Raw genomic sequence first — 15,722 nt, forward strand, 5'->3', positions numbered from 1 at the left:
TTTTTTTTAGTAAGTTATTGCCCATTAAAACGTGCAATTTTGCTTGGGTGTGACCAACGTTCTATCCCTTTCGTTTGCAGAGACAGCAAAGTTAAGGCATCATATTTGTAGCACTCTGTATACAGACTGCGAACTTGAACTTGATATTTTTCCTAGTTTATTGCTTTTATTCTTCAAAAATGCTAAAATATGAAAACTTGTATACCACCGATGAATGTTTGCGTGGACTTTTAAGCCACACTTAAGAGAAAAGTTACTTAAAATAAGTACGTAAATGTATATATTATTTCCAAAGTGGGTTCTTAATAGATTAAAATTCTTAAATTTTTGTAAGTTGCGTGAGTTTGCGCTTGGGAGATCTCATTGGTATAAACCATAAAAGTGGCGCTGTGAAACAAACATCTTATACTCATGTTCCAATTCTCATTTATTACCTATATATTATAAATTCAATTTATATTCCTCTCGAAATTTCCATAAAGACTTAAATGGAAGGGTCCTCTTTTGCTGCTTTGAAAAGTACAGTTTCTTTGCCTTTCAATGGTCGGGATGGATCAAACGTATCCCTGAACATGGAACAATAATACTGTTATATGAAAATGCTCCACATAAATTAATTGAAACTCACCCAATTGAATATTGAGTATTTGTTCCAGTTAAGATTACCTTAGTAGTTATATTGTCCAAAAAGCCAGGCGCATTAATTGGCTCCTCATCGTAACCATTATTAAATACAATACCATAATACTCATTATCAGTTTCTCGGTTTAGGTAGAATATGTTGGTCCCGAATGTAGTGAATGCCAAAATATCAACAGATGTGTTTTTAAAAACCCTTCTTATACCAACCATTTGCTGGTAAATGTGATAGTGAGATAAAGGAGCATCTGGCGATTTCTCTGCTTCCAGGTTTACATTTTCGTATTTTGCACTCACTGGGAGCCAAGTTGTATCGCCTTCACTAAAACCTGCATGAAAAGACCACAAATAATCACAAATAACATTTCAAATTAGTCAATCTAGAAACAGCATGCTTATAGGTCCAGTTATAGATTTATCACGATGAGCAACTCTCAAATTTTTTAACGCATGAGCGCCTTAATCGCCATATTTTTATTCGTCGAGTAGATTCATTGTCCACATTGACGAAAGAGAAGTATCCATGGGTGAGCTATCAAAAAACGAATAGAACATCAGAAAAAGCAAAAATGAAGGTTTTATTTTAGAACCATTTTAAGACTAAAACTCGAACCATTAGGATTTAAAATTTAGAAGAATCATGGAACAAAAGAAAAGTCCATTGAATGTAATGATGAGAATGTATGAATTTATCGTCAAGCAGTCACTGATTTTTCACGAGACAAATTATCTGCATTAATTCACCCACCAGAACTTTATATTAAAAGAGATAATTGATCGCTAAAAGATCTAATTAATCGTGTCCCATATAACATAAATGAGTGTATTTACAACTGTAAATTACCTGCATTTTTAGTTGTGTCCCATTGGTATGGTGTCCGTTCGAAATCTCGACTGGTCTCGTTAAATGTCGAGCAGTTCTTTATTGCCTGTGGATCATAACCTTGTTCACAAGTGACTTCACCTAAGAAAATAAAATAATAGATTTTTACGATAATATTAAAAAAATATGAGAAACATTGGAAAAAAATGTACATGAAACTTACCGTTTTCTTGACCAATTTCTTCTCCTTGATAAGTAACTTGAACGCCAGGTAGCAGCCCTGCCAAAATATTTAATAAGTCAATGTTATCGACACCTAATCTGGTAGCCACTCTTCTTTGGTCATGATTTCCAAGCTAAAGAATAGATACTATGTTTAAACAGCCAGAAACTAGATCAGATCAAAAGCATTGATCACAACGTCACAAGTGAGATGCAATGAGCCACAGCATGACTCATTACATTATTGCACTCATTACTTTCTCAATCATTACTTACTAGACTATTAACAAAATATATTCGCAATTCAGGACGGAGCTCGTTTATTATTACATTACTTCATGTTCATTCAATAGAAAGAAGTGAACATACGTATTTTTCTAGAGAAATTTTATTATACTTTTTTAATATCATGTAACAATTTAGTGCAAACCACATTAATAGATTGACTGATTGTCATAAACAAGTTATTATTTTCCTATATGCGTGCAGTAAAGTCGCTTTACTGCATGCATTAGCGCTCGGAAAATATCACCTCGATTGCCAACTGAATTCGGCTATCACTCAACGCTCACATAACGTGCGGTAAAGTATCACCAATGGTAGTTCTGACTACTGACGGTTGGACTACTTACCACCCAGTTCGCAATACATCCTTCGGGAACATTATATAAGAACGTGAAAATGTTCGCGAAAAGGTCATTTACGCTGAAACCCAGATGAGTGTTCTCGATGAAAGTTATAAAATTGAATGTGAAGTGGGCACCCTTTCTTGTGTGGTCGTCATTCACATAGTAACGCATGGTGCTCTGTACATCGCTGTATACCTCAGTCATCATAACTCTGTCAAAATTCAAGAAAAATAGCAATTTTATCACTGAATATTAACAGAGCTTTGTGTGAGAAGGTGTTATTTAAGTATATGACGAAAGTTCAAGGGACGACTCCTTGAGTGATTCAAAAAGGAAAAGTGAGGATCCGATAATATTTCGTTTACAAAAATCAGGGTCTCGAACTTAAAAAAAAAGTTTTTTCGGAAAAATATTAATAATATTTCAGCCGATTTTGATGAAATTTGGCAGTCTTATTTATAATTATTATTGTTATTTATGCGTCACTGACTTTCTTGAAACTTTTATATTTATCCACATTGAGCGCAGTGATAGTTACCCAGGTCATTAGATTTAAATCCGTAAGATTTTTTCTTCTGAGGACACATAAAGTTCTTCGTTTATAGAACTCCGCTAAACACTGAAGAAGAATTTATCTGACGGATACGCGATTCATGTAATTAGATAAAATGCACACCAGGAATATTTCAACATATTCGGCAATTGATGTTAATATCAGCTAATGGTTGCATTGAAGTTGAAGGAGGACATTTTCAGCAGCTATTATTATTATCATAAATAATGTGTTGTTTATTGTTAAATGTTTTTTTTTAACAAAATCATTTGTGTACCATTTGTTTAAAAATAGATTTAATAAAGAGTTTTTCATGTTTTTTTTTTCATTTTCGGCATTACCTCGTGCATGCCAGTAGCAAGAGGGCAAAAATTTTCTAGCTTAAAGGATTCCTTTGTACTACATTAAAAACTGGCACCAATTTTTAATATATTAGTTTGCGTCTTCTTTTACTTATTTATATATTTTTTTTTAATGTAAAGATTTTTTTAAAATTTTGACACCTTGTATCTTGAAAACGAAGCATTATCTTGTCTTTGTTTATTAACACTTTTCACCTCAGAATCACTCAAAGAATCACCCCTTGAAAGTTGGCCACATATTTAAATAACACTTTGAATGTATAGACTACTCACCTTGAGTAGGACCCGTTTTTGGCACTGTAATTATCTAGATGCTCACGCCACTGGTAAATCATGTCATAAGTTTCATTTAGGTTAGTGGTGTAGATGTGATTAAGTGTACCGGGATCGTCAGGATCTAAATTATCTGCATCTAAAGTAAAAAGTTAACACTTGCTATAATCGATTAAATCTATCCTACCTGAAGCTGGCTCATCTCTAAATAATTCATCTTCAAACAAAGGAGGAACCGCGTCCATTCTGAATCCATCCACACCAAAATCAAGCCAATATGTTAATATATCTTTCATTTCCTGAACAACCGCAGGATTTCTATAGTTTAAATCGGGTTGGGCTGGAGCAAATTGGTGGTAGTAATATTGCTGCCTTTCTTCATTCCATTCCCAAGCTGATCCTCTAAAAGTGCTCAGCTGAAAATATTAGTCTAGTGAAGAACTAGAATAATTGATTCTACATGGTGTTAAACAAATTTGAGATCACATGAATGTTTTCTTAGAATTCATGTCAATACTCAGAAAGGCGTCAGATGAATCATTTATCTGTAATGTCTAGAAAATGAGCATTGGTCGAGACATCAAAGTTTTTCATCTATATTCAAGAAATGAACTTCAAATAAGATGAAATGCGTTATGGCACAGCCAGTCTTTATTTCCCGAACTGTACATTTTGCTAATAATAATTTTCTCCTCTACTTTTTTTCTCGCCTTTTTTGTGACAGTTGAATATTAAGTTAATAATGATCCGTTTATAGCTCATTATTTCTCCAGTGTGTTAATTGACCATAATCACCTCATGACCCCTATTCTTGCTTTGTCTATTAAGTTCTAATTATCTATATAATAATTTTTGTTTTTAAATATAGTTAAATCTAATAATAGGAACAATCGTTTATACATCATGCTTGTGAAATAATTATTTCTCTGCTGATCATAATAATGCAAGGTGTGTTCACTTTATCCTGATAACATTTCATTTTTCAACAATGTTTTTGTTTTTAAAGATATCGGTACGTGATAAGGGCTGTTCTAGTATTCTTCACAAGTTGTTGCCGGTTTAAAATGAATTCTAATAACTGTCAAATTCTGACATTTATTAACATAATTTGCATTTTTTTTTAATGGAACATCTTGTATATTTTCTCATTTTCGTATTCTAAGGAAAATTACAAACATATATTTTATAACACTTAGCATATCGTGTCTCTCGTTAAATTTTAAATTAAAATTAAAATTTAACGAAATGGATTTTTTTTTTGAGGATACATATGTGCAAAGTAAAGTTTACGACACTCCATGGAATGCCATTCAAAGATTAAAATTAAACATAACAAATCTTGTCCAAGAATTAAAACAGAAACAAAAAATTCTCATTCTTTTTTTGAGACATACCATTAAAGTTTATAAAAAATGCGTTGAGCAACAGGGTGGTCACATTAAGTAATTCTGCTAGCAAATAGTACTAGATAGTTAATTGTTATTTGTCTATAATTGTCAATAATTATTTTTATTAGTTACATAATAGATGTGTAAGAAAGCCCAAGATTATGGTATTATGGAGAAAAATAATTTCAATCCCGTGTTTTACTACTTTTACTATTATTTACAGAAGACAAATCGGTAACTCTAACAAGATGGTTTAAAATAGCGCCCATTTTACATGAAAAGTATTTTCAATTTTTAAATTGACATATTAAGCTAACAATAAGAGATCGACATGCTAAGTGTCATATAAAATATGTTCAGAATTTCCCCGAGACTACGAAAATGAGAAAATATACAGGATGTTTCATTTTAGAAAAATGCAAGTTATATTAATAAGTGTCAAATTTTGACATTTATGGGAACTCATTTTAAAGTTACAAAAAATTTATGAAAAAGTTCCAGAGAATAACCTTTGTTGAGTACCGATAATTTTAAAAACAAATAAGTCATTGCAAAATGAAATGATATCAAGATAAAATAATTACCCAGTACTTGACCACGTTGGTATATAAACAATGTTACTCATTTTTGAATAAAAGGATTCAATTTACTCGATAAAACTGGTTACTTGAACCCATTTAATTCACTCGTTGCATAATTAATTATTACTAACCTATAATTGACTTTTGATAAAAATATTTATTATTGATAGATTTTTTATTAAAACTGTTACGCCTTTTCTGTGAAGTGACAGAAACATTTGAGAAAACATCTGAGGGTTTTCAAAGACCTCTTTAACACCCGTATAATGCCACTAATTATTCGGTTATTTAATCGTATATTCATTAAATACCCAATTATTCGGGGGCAATCGTTCACCATCAACGTAAGTGGCATTGTGCCAAATGTAATATTCATCATATGGTGGAGTCCTATTCACGGAAGCTTTAAACCACTCATGCTGATCACTAGTATGATTTGGCACATAATCTAAAATGATTTTCAAACCTCGCTCATGGGCACGTTCAAGTAATTCTTTAAGGTCACTCAGAGTTCCATACATGCTGTCTGGAATTTTGAAAAAAGGCGAATGTTAAAAATTCCTTAAAATATTCTATTGCGTATATTTCAACACATCTGTTACAGACGTACCGATATCGCGATAATCCGAAATATCGTAGCCATTGTCCACTTGGGGAGATTTGTATATTGGCGATAGCCAAACGGCATCAATCCCTAGAGTGGTGAAGTGGTCCAGTTTCTGAATTATTCCTAGAAATTTAAAATATTGGATTTAAACATAAAACCTTATATATTATGCACAAAATGACCATTTGCAACTCATATAACTTACTGCACCCGCCTGCCACTCGTACGCAAACTTCATAGTCTTGCGTAATGGGTAGATTATTTTCATCATCTTTGTAAGGTTTTTTTAAATTGTGTATATTTGAAATAATTAGAACATCCAAGGAGGAATGTTATTACAATATACAGGAACTCAATTTTCTTCACAATAACTTCTGTAGAAGCGTAACGGTTTAGTTAACTTTGATCGTTTTTGATGTACAAATATCTAAGTTTGACAGTTTTTGAAACGATTCCTTCAAAATTTGACTGTAATCGTACGTCCTTTTAAACATAAAAAGAAGTTACAATAAAACGCTAAAAAGTTTCTAGCTAGTAAAAAATCAACCATGAAAGTAATAAATTCCACGTAAAATCCATTTTTACCTTGAATATCACCATCTCCATCGCCATCACTATCTTTAAAACTTCTAGGGTAAATTTGATAGAAAATAGCTGCTTGCCACCAATCATCATACTTCCCTGAATATCCCTTTAGACCTTTATTAGGCTTATATTCAAAGGAAAACGACTCTTGGTTAGCAGCTAATGTAAAGGCAAAAACACCACATAACAAAAGGCCACGTAGCCTTAACAAAGTTAATGAATTCATGTTCCACTCGTAAATGGTACTTATTATATGACAAAAATGTATAACAGATTGGCTATTTTATATATGATTTTATTTCTAGAATTCTTGATTCTTTTCTACTTGAGTTTAGATTATATCTTTTTAAGCATGTACTTTTGCCATATCATGCACTCTACTGATAACCCACATTTACCACTAGATCATATTATGTTGGTGTAACTACTAAGGGCAAAATAAATAGTTTTAGTTGATACTATTACTCTATAATAACGTTATTTTTATTTTATATTACTGTTAGGGCCTATTTGAATCGTTTTCCCGATATTTTTAACTAAGGAATATATAGGAACACAGGTTCTATATGAGGAAATAGAATTTCCAGGATGGTTCCTCCAAATAGTATTATCACAATTTTTGAAAAATATCTTATAAGTAGCACACGTAGCATAGCAACAATACTTGGAATTTCTCGTACCATGATATGAATTAATACCTCTGGAATTTTACATTTGTAATTAGTTGAAAGTTAAGGTGCACTCTGAACCAGTCAACTCCAGATTTTACTTCGAAGACACTTTTCTAGCACTTTAGTCGATGGTTGACTTGAAACTTAACGGCATTCAAATCATCGATGAAACCAACAGTGAAATCTTCAATGAGATATCTGCATAACGTGAAACCTAAACTAAGAAGTGTTTATTAAAATATAAATAAAACACTGAAACGAAAATATATCTTTAACCACCCAACAATGTCACGTTTCCTTTGCAAAATTAATTTTGTTTATTATTTAAACTAATAAGCAGATTCAAATTAAACCACACCATACAGAAAGGTACGTTTAGGTCACCTTACCTTGTAGGTCACCATTTCCATCGTCGTTGCTATCTTTAAAACTTCTTGGATAAATGTGATAGAACACCGCTATCTGCCACCAGTCATGGTTAATTTCCGCTCTATTTAAATTAAATGTTTTTGTATAGAATCCTTTTCCTTTTGCATATATTAAATACAAGACAGAAGCCGCACTTAGATAATACATAAGACACGTCATTTGAATCACTTCGGTTCCTGTAACGATAGAAAAATTGTAGTCATTAAATAATTTGAGTGTTGTCAGATCGAATTGAAGTGGTCATAAGTACTTGATACATAGTCCATTTTAATAAACAGAATTGTATAGGAGGAAAATTGATTTCATAAAAGTTTTTTTTATTATTTAAACTTACCTACATGATTTGGGTATGATGAAATACATGGGAATCGAAAATAATAATAGTTTCCAGCCATACGTGCAAATTATTTATTTAATAATCGGCGAATACTACAATTCAAAGAGATACGAATCGGTCTAACACTGTTAAAAAAATTAATTTTATTACTTGTAACTCCAAATTACTTTGACATTGGACTATTACGAACGTATTATATATTTAAAGTAAATAGTATACTAAAAAATGTTAACCAAAATGTGATTACATCATTATGTGTTGGTTCTTGTGTTCGTTGCACGAGTGCGTTATACAGATTCATTATTACTAGTCTTACTGTAAATTTATCAATTTCGTATTTTTTTAAATATTACTATTTTAAACATGTTCAAACATAACTTTTTCATCACAGTAGGAAAACAAATAAGATGCTCTTTGTTTAGTTGCATTTTATTAAATCTTTATTATATACTCAGAAGGGATGATTCTTTAAGCGATTTTAAGACGAAAACCGTATATAATTATAGATCCGGTAATGCTTCGTTTCCAAGATAGAGTGGTAAAACTTTTTTTTTTATCGCAACATATTAAACAAAACTCCTAAATAACAAGACGCAAATTTAAATAAAATTGAAATTTGGTGCCAGTTTTTAATGTAGTATAAAGGATTTTTTTAAGGTAGAAGTTGTTTGTCTCTCTTTACTAGTGGTGTGCATAAGGGTAAAGCCGAAAATTAAGAAAAATTAAACAAGAAAAAAACATTATTGAAACTACACTTAAACAAATGGTAAACATATTTTTAATTAAAAAAACCTTTAAAAATAAGGAAAAGCCAAATTTCAACAAAATCGGCTACAGGATTATTAAGATTTTTACGAAAAGACGATTTTTAAAGAAAACTACGGCGCCCTGTATCTTGAAAGCGAAACATTACTGGATTTATGTTTATATAAACTTTTATCTTGGAATCGCTCAAATAAAAGAAATCACTCCTTGAAGTTTGGCAACATATTTAAATAGCACCCTGTATAGAATTGGATATAGGACTAGGAAGAAGCAGTAAATTAGATCTTTACATTACTCGTCACATCGTTTCGTTTGGATAATACAATAATCGTGTTATCGTAAAAATATAATATTCATTTTCATAATTTTAATTTTAACTATAATTACGTCAAAATTTTATTAAAAAAGATCGTTTCGAAAAACCTCAACAAAAAATTTCAATAAGCTTATAATTAAATAACAGTAAGTCGTAGAAAAAGAATTGTTCAATAAATCAGAAAGTACTTCTCTCATCACTGCTATATCTACTCTAATGTTAAACCAAACCACAATATTCTAATATGTATCTGAAGGGTTATATACATTTCTGTTGAATAATTAATTTTTAGTTTTAATATTTCTTTTTTTTTCTTCTTAATGACATTTGTTAATAATTGTAAATAATTATTTTGAAACATGTGGCATTTGTCTAGTTGAGCATATTTAACATTTTGTATTGAAGAATTGTTATGTAAATTGCTCGTCCCCAATTATTAGGTGGAAATGTTTCTCCATCAACACACGTTGCATTTTGCCAAACTCAATAATCATTGTAAGTATCTATTATCTTCACTAAATTTTGGAACCACTCGTCCTGATCACTCATATGATTTGATACGTAGTCGAGGATAATCTTAAGATTTCTCTCATGGATTTCATGTATCAACTCTTTAAGATTACTTAGAAAACCATACAACCTATATAAAATATGGTTCCTCATCAAATTTTAAGTGCCTATGTTTAAAGAAAAATGGGCGAATTTTGAAGTTTTTTTAGAACAGAGCGAAGAACTGTATATCCTCCATTTTTTAATGATTTTTCTTTAAGATACGTGTATTATAAATAGCTAAAAAGGCCTTATCAGTATTCCTGTAGTATGATATATTGTATACAGCATACAGTTGAGGGACTTGATAGATTGGACTTAACCAAAACGTAACGATCCCCATATTTCTCAGAATATCTAGTTTCTATGTTTGCAACCTAGTTGAATCCTAAATAACCGATTAACTTAAATTTACTCCTCAATTCTCCATTTTCCTTGAAACACCTAGGATAAACTTCCTAAAATATCCACGTCTACCACCAGCCGCTGTATTCTTCCATTTACCATCCATCCATCCATTCCATCACTTTCAGCATTCATAGAAATAAATGATCTTGGGTATTCAATACCGCCTCACGAATAACTTTCAAAAAAGCATTTTTAATAAGCAATAAAAAAAATTTTTGCTTCGAAATTGATGCTCATTTTAGAATTATAATCAAATCTATTGGGTATCTCAATGTTATAGGCATCCCTAACGATTCGAGGCACATATCAATATTTTCAAACGCAATGTTGCATTATACGAATATTTATTTATTAAGTGTCATAACCCTTGTTTGTTGATCCTTGACGTAAACCTCACGATGAACGTTGACTGGATAGTTACGTTTGGAGGACCACCCTGAACTTACAGTATCAGGGACACTGTTTTCTGGTTCCAATTAATTAACACCCCGTTTAACAATAACAACGATTTATTGAACTACTGCTAACTAATTTTACACCAGACGAGTTAGGACTAACTGACAACGAGCCACTATATAAATTTTGTGGTTCAGTTAAGTCCCTGCGTGTACATTCTAAGTATATATTGATCTTTTTGTATGAATATATTTCCCGGGACCGAGGCGTGCACTTCTTGGGAAGAGTGTTCCGGATAGTGGAGAGCAAACCACCAGCACCCATCCCCGCCCCATGCGGACGTTGCAGCCAGTTCGACCATCGCACAGAAGACTGCAGAACACCCACAAAATGCAGTAAATGCCAAGGACCACACTCGACTGCGTCTTGCGAGTCAACTCTTCCGGTGAGGTGCACCTCATGCCACGCCGAGGACCATGCTGCCTGGAGCATGAAATGCCCGAACAGGCCCACAGCCCCCATCAACGGTATACCAAATGTAAAAATCAAATGTCTGAACAGGAGAACGACCGAGGTGTCAAAAGCCATAACCGAAAACAGTAGAATTCACATGCCAATCACCACCCACGATCACATTATTAACAAATATAAACACCAAATAAATAAAACAAGCAACACCAATAGAGAAGAACTGTTAAAAAAGCTCCGTAAACAATTTATAGATGATTTTAGCATTGCCACCTCGGTTGTCTTCTTTGGTAACCATATATACATTTTGATGATTGATTTGCTCTTGCCTAGTCGAAGCTCCCACACAGAACCTTATCATGACCAACTAAGACAAACAATTACGAACGTAGAAAATTCGATCTAAAAATAATTTACGCCAACATCAACGGACTAATCCAGAAAAAATATACAATATGCAACTACGTTGAACGAAATAACATAGACTGCTGCATGTTTGTAGAGACTAAGACGAAGCTAGGACAAACACCGAAATACAGGGACTGGCAGTACATATGTAAACATGGCAACACCATTAATAATGCGAGGGGGGGTGCAACAGTACTGCTTCATCCAAAACTGAGACTGGGCAAGGCGAATCCCCCATCCCTGAATAATCCCTTGAATGAATGCCTGCATTTCACCATCCCGTACCCTGAGGACAAAATTCACATCTTCTTAACTTACATACATCCTTTTTCCGCCATTGAACAAAATATTCTCACCAAGGCTTCCCTATATAAATACGCAATAATTATGGGAGACCTCAACCTTAATAAAGACAAAATCAAACAGTTAAATAGATTTTTGGAAAACTCGGACTTTATAAAACAATACACACCACCAACATTTCTGATGCCCGGAAACAAAGACTCAACACCGGACATTCTACTCTACTCAAGCAATCTGAAGAACAGCATAAAAAACGTTAAGCTGACCAACGAGCTTGGCTCGGACCACTTAGCGATAACAATGGACCTTGAGTTAAAACACCTACAACCCCTAACAAAAGAAACTAAAAAATTGGACTTAAATAAAACTGACACGGAACAAGTGAGTCAACGCATTCATGACTATATTCGAACACATTCACACGATACCTCCATAGAACACATACAGCAACAAATCACATCGGCAATCGAAACGTTCACACCGCACTCGAAAAACCTTTTTTACCAACACAGTTTACCCAAATTCATACTGAGACTAATAAAGCACAAACGAGAACTTCTAAGACTGTACACGCGGACACAAGAACACGAACTAAAAAGAACCCTAAACAGCCTGAACAGGAACGTGAAGACATTAATAAATCAATACAGACAGGAAAAATGGTTAGAGACATGTCAAGAAATTGAAAATAATCATGGTAAAAATTACTGGCAAAAAATCAAAAAACTCTCACGATACAAAAAAACGAGCATCATTGGCACAATCGACGAGGACGGAACAGAACACTTCACGGACAAAGACAAAGCGGACGCGTTTGCCAGACATTTTCAGACAGCATTTAACACTGCGACAAATCCCCAATTTGACAATCAAAACTGGAATTTGGTGAACGAACGGTACGAAAACTACTTTAATGACCCATCAGACCACACATACGAACTTATTACAGACACTGAATATAACGACGCACTCACCCACATGAAAAACACTGCTCCGGGAAAGGACAAGATTAAAAGCAAGCTTCTGAAGAGTCTAACTCCAGAAACCCATGACGCAATACTGAACAAACTGAACGACTGCATTATCAACAGCAACATTCCGGAGACATGGAAAAGCGGTATAATAATACCCATACCGAAAAACACAACAGACCCCACACAACCTAAGAACTACAGACCGATTACATTACTTCCCGTAATGAGCAAAGTTTTTGAACTCATTATAAGAAACAGGCTTCAGCAAAAGGTCGGCGAACAAATACCACCGTACCAATTTGGATTTAAACCCAAACACTCGACTATTCATCCACTTTTCGTCTTGACAAACAACATACAGACTACACATCTTAATGGCGGGAAATCGGCGAGTCTGTTTATGGACGTTAACAAGGCCTTTGACAGTGTCTGGCATCGAGGACTTTTATACAAACTGCACAAACTACAGACGCCGAAATATTTGCTGTACTTGATAAAAAACATACTCGAAAACCGACAATTGGAAGTAAGAATCGACAACACCCTCTCCTTCCCGTTTTGCCCGGAACAAGGCCTTCCACAGGGATCGCACCTTTCTCCCCTGCTCTACAATGTGTACTGTCACGACATATATAACTGTTGGGAAAAAACCCAACATAAATCAGCGTTATCGCTGGGTACCAATTAGGCCCTAAGGACGTTGGAACAATCCCTAATACATCTGCTGCATTGCACCCCGCGATGCAGCACTTACCCTCACGTGTTTAAACCCGGCCACCGTGATGGCACTGGTTCCTTGAATTATCGCTGTCCCGATTTATGGGGGGCACCAGATAAATCTGTCAAGGGAACCAGAGAGCCACATCTGGGTTTTGACCGTGAAGATTCTTAGGAAAAAACTTTCCACAGAACTAGGGGGCGGTGTCAGTTGGGATTGGTTAAGATCTTTTCGTGGTAATCTCCCTCCAGCCCCACCATCCCTGGGACGCAAATAATTTAGGACTCCCAAAAATTCATTCTCTCAAAGACAAGACTCGCGAAAGCTTCTTCCCGTTTTGTGGACACTTTCGATCTTTGAACGCGGACTCCCTCAAAATCTCTCTCATATAACTTAACTCTAAACCAGTGCTCGCGAAATCTCTCTCTCTCTCTCTCCCGTTTCTTGGACACTGCTCGATCCCTGAAGCGGAACACCATCTAACCTCTCTCACAACTTTACCTCAATCTCTACTCCATAACTCTTTTACAAGACACCCTTCAACCTTTATACGTATCATTCTCAGATCTCGGGCGACCCAATACCGACTCTGTAAATATATGTATAAAAAGTGTATATAAAGTTGTAAATCGTAGTGTAAGTTAAAGTGATATCTATAGTAAAAGTAAATTTCTTAATTCGCGCTACGGAGTTTGTATTCCCTGAACCCTTGAACCCCGTTTACAATCAATTGACGCATCAGCGTCTGGTCCTTCGAATTAATAACTCACACCAGCAAAATAGGAGATATCTCTTCGGGTGCCTTGTGAGGCAGTCGTTTCTGTTAGGCAGTGACTAAAAGCCCCCGGCCTAAACAATAACCACAATACAGAAGACAAAAATCACGTTGACAAAACCGCATACATACTACAATACGCAGACGACACGGCACTTATTGTACATGACAAAACAACCAAAAAGGCGGTGAAAAGCCTTCAAACATTGACGGACAACACTATGAATTGGTTCTACAAATGGAGACTTACTCCAAATCCAAACAAAAACCAACTACTACTATCAAATCATCACATAAAATTAAACTCACCAACGATAACAGCAGACGGGCACACAACGCAACCTACAAACGACGTAAAATATCTGGGCCTAACACTCGACAATAAACTTAAATTTAGCAAACAGGTTAGTAAAGCCAGAGTGGAAGTTATAAAACGAACCAAACATTTTCGATCATTGACTTACAAAGACCAAAGAATTAGTACAAAGACTGCTACAAGAATATATAAAGCAATATGCAGACCAATACTTGACTACGGACACGTAATGTTGGCAAATTCCAGTGAAAAAGCTAAACAACACATTCAAACAACAGAACAAATCGCTCTAAGACTAATCACTAAAATAAGACATCCCAATAACCCTCGCCACAATCCCCCTAACCAATTACTGTACCAACGCACAAACATGACACGAATTACGGACAGACTACTAAACCTTCAAACAAAATGGAAGAACAATTCCAACAATAGGACAATACTAAACCCACTTTGTTTGACGAGAAATACTAGACAATCCCGATTCCTCTTCCCTACCAATTCCCTGCAAGAGCATTATGGAATATAGGAAGACCGTTGGTTTTTTTTTTCTTCACTTCTCTTCTGTTGTTAATGTATATGTCGGAGATTTATTAGTTCTTAAGTTTTAAATGTAAAATTTGAGTTAGCAATAAGGCTGAAGAGCAGGTTGACAGGTTTATCGTGGAGATAAAGCACTGTCGAACGAGGTCACTATTACCGACCCAATTAAGGGCCACGTGTGCAGTTTCGGTCCGTGGGAAAACCAGGACGAACAGGTACCATCCCTTAAGTCAAGAGGACCACGGGAAATGGGAACTGTGAGGAAGGCAGTAATTGAAAAGAAGGGAAAGGTTGCGGTCGAGTAGTGGTGAATTTGTTAGCCTTGCCTTACTATCAATTTACTTAATAAAACATCAAAATTATCAATGATGGAGAATATTCCTAATGTTACCCCGACATATATGTCTAACTTGAACTTGTAAATATCACGGGCAGAAAGACCATCGTGGTCGATAGCCTTTTTTTTCTTGGAAAATAAAGATGTATTATTATTATATTATATATTTCCCGGAAAATAAATGCCTAAGTCCTTTGGATAGGATCACTTGTCAAAAAAAGGCCCCGCAATCTTCCTTCCCAGATCGTAAGTACCAAAATGCCAGAACCTCCGGCAGAGGCGTGCTGCCTTCCCGAGCCAACTTTCACACATCTGGTACCTATTTTCAAGAAATGTGACCGTTAGTC

General features: G+C 34.5%; 2 protein-coding genes across 2 annotated transcripts; both read right to left on the reverse strand.

Moving 5' to 3' along the window:
- Positions 1 to 409: 409 nt before the first annotated feature.
- Positions 410 to 6,926, reverse strand: LOC136338710 (maltase 1-like). The gene is made up of 10 exons (XM_066281349.1): positions 6,663 to 6,926; positions 6,081 to 6,200; positions 5,782 to 5,996; positions 3,689 to 3,917; positions 3,502 to 3,640; positions 2,317 to 2,524; positions 1,686 to 1,818; positions 1,484 to 1,603; positions 629 to 968; positions 410 to 566 (listed from the first exon to the last, which is right to left on the reverse strand). Exons 1-10 carry the CDS (start codon positions 6,886 to 6,888, stop codon positions 485 to 487), a joined length of 1,812 nt encoding a protein of 603 aa, XP_066137446.1. The 5' UTR covers positions 6,889 to 6,926; the 3' UTR covers positions 410 to 484.
- LOC136338715 (amino acid transporter heavy chain SLC3A1-like) lies at positions 6,919 to 8,208 on the reverse strand. The gene is made up of 3 exons (XM_066281360.1): positions 8,097 to 8,208; positions 7,723 to 7,938; positions 6,919 to 7,552 (listed from the first exon to the last, which is right to left on the reverse strand). The coding sequence occupies exons 1-3, from the start codon at positions 8,155 to 8,157 to the stop codon at positions 7,548 to 7,550; spliced, it is 282 nt and encodes a 93-aa protein (XP_066137457.1). The 5' UTR covers positions 8,158 to 8,208; the 3' UTR covers positions 6,919 to 7,547.
- Positions 8,209 to 15,722: the final 7,514 nt, after the last annotated feature.

Source organism: Euwallacea fornicatus, chromosome 4, assembly GCF_040115645.1.
Source record: "Euwallacea fornicatus isolate EFF26 chromosome 4, ASM4011564v1, whole genome shotgun sequence".
Taxonomy (NCBI): Eukaryota; Metazoa; Arthropoda; class Insecta; order Coleoptera; family Curculionidae; genus Euwallacea; species Euwallacea fornicatus.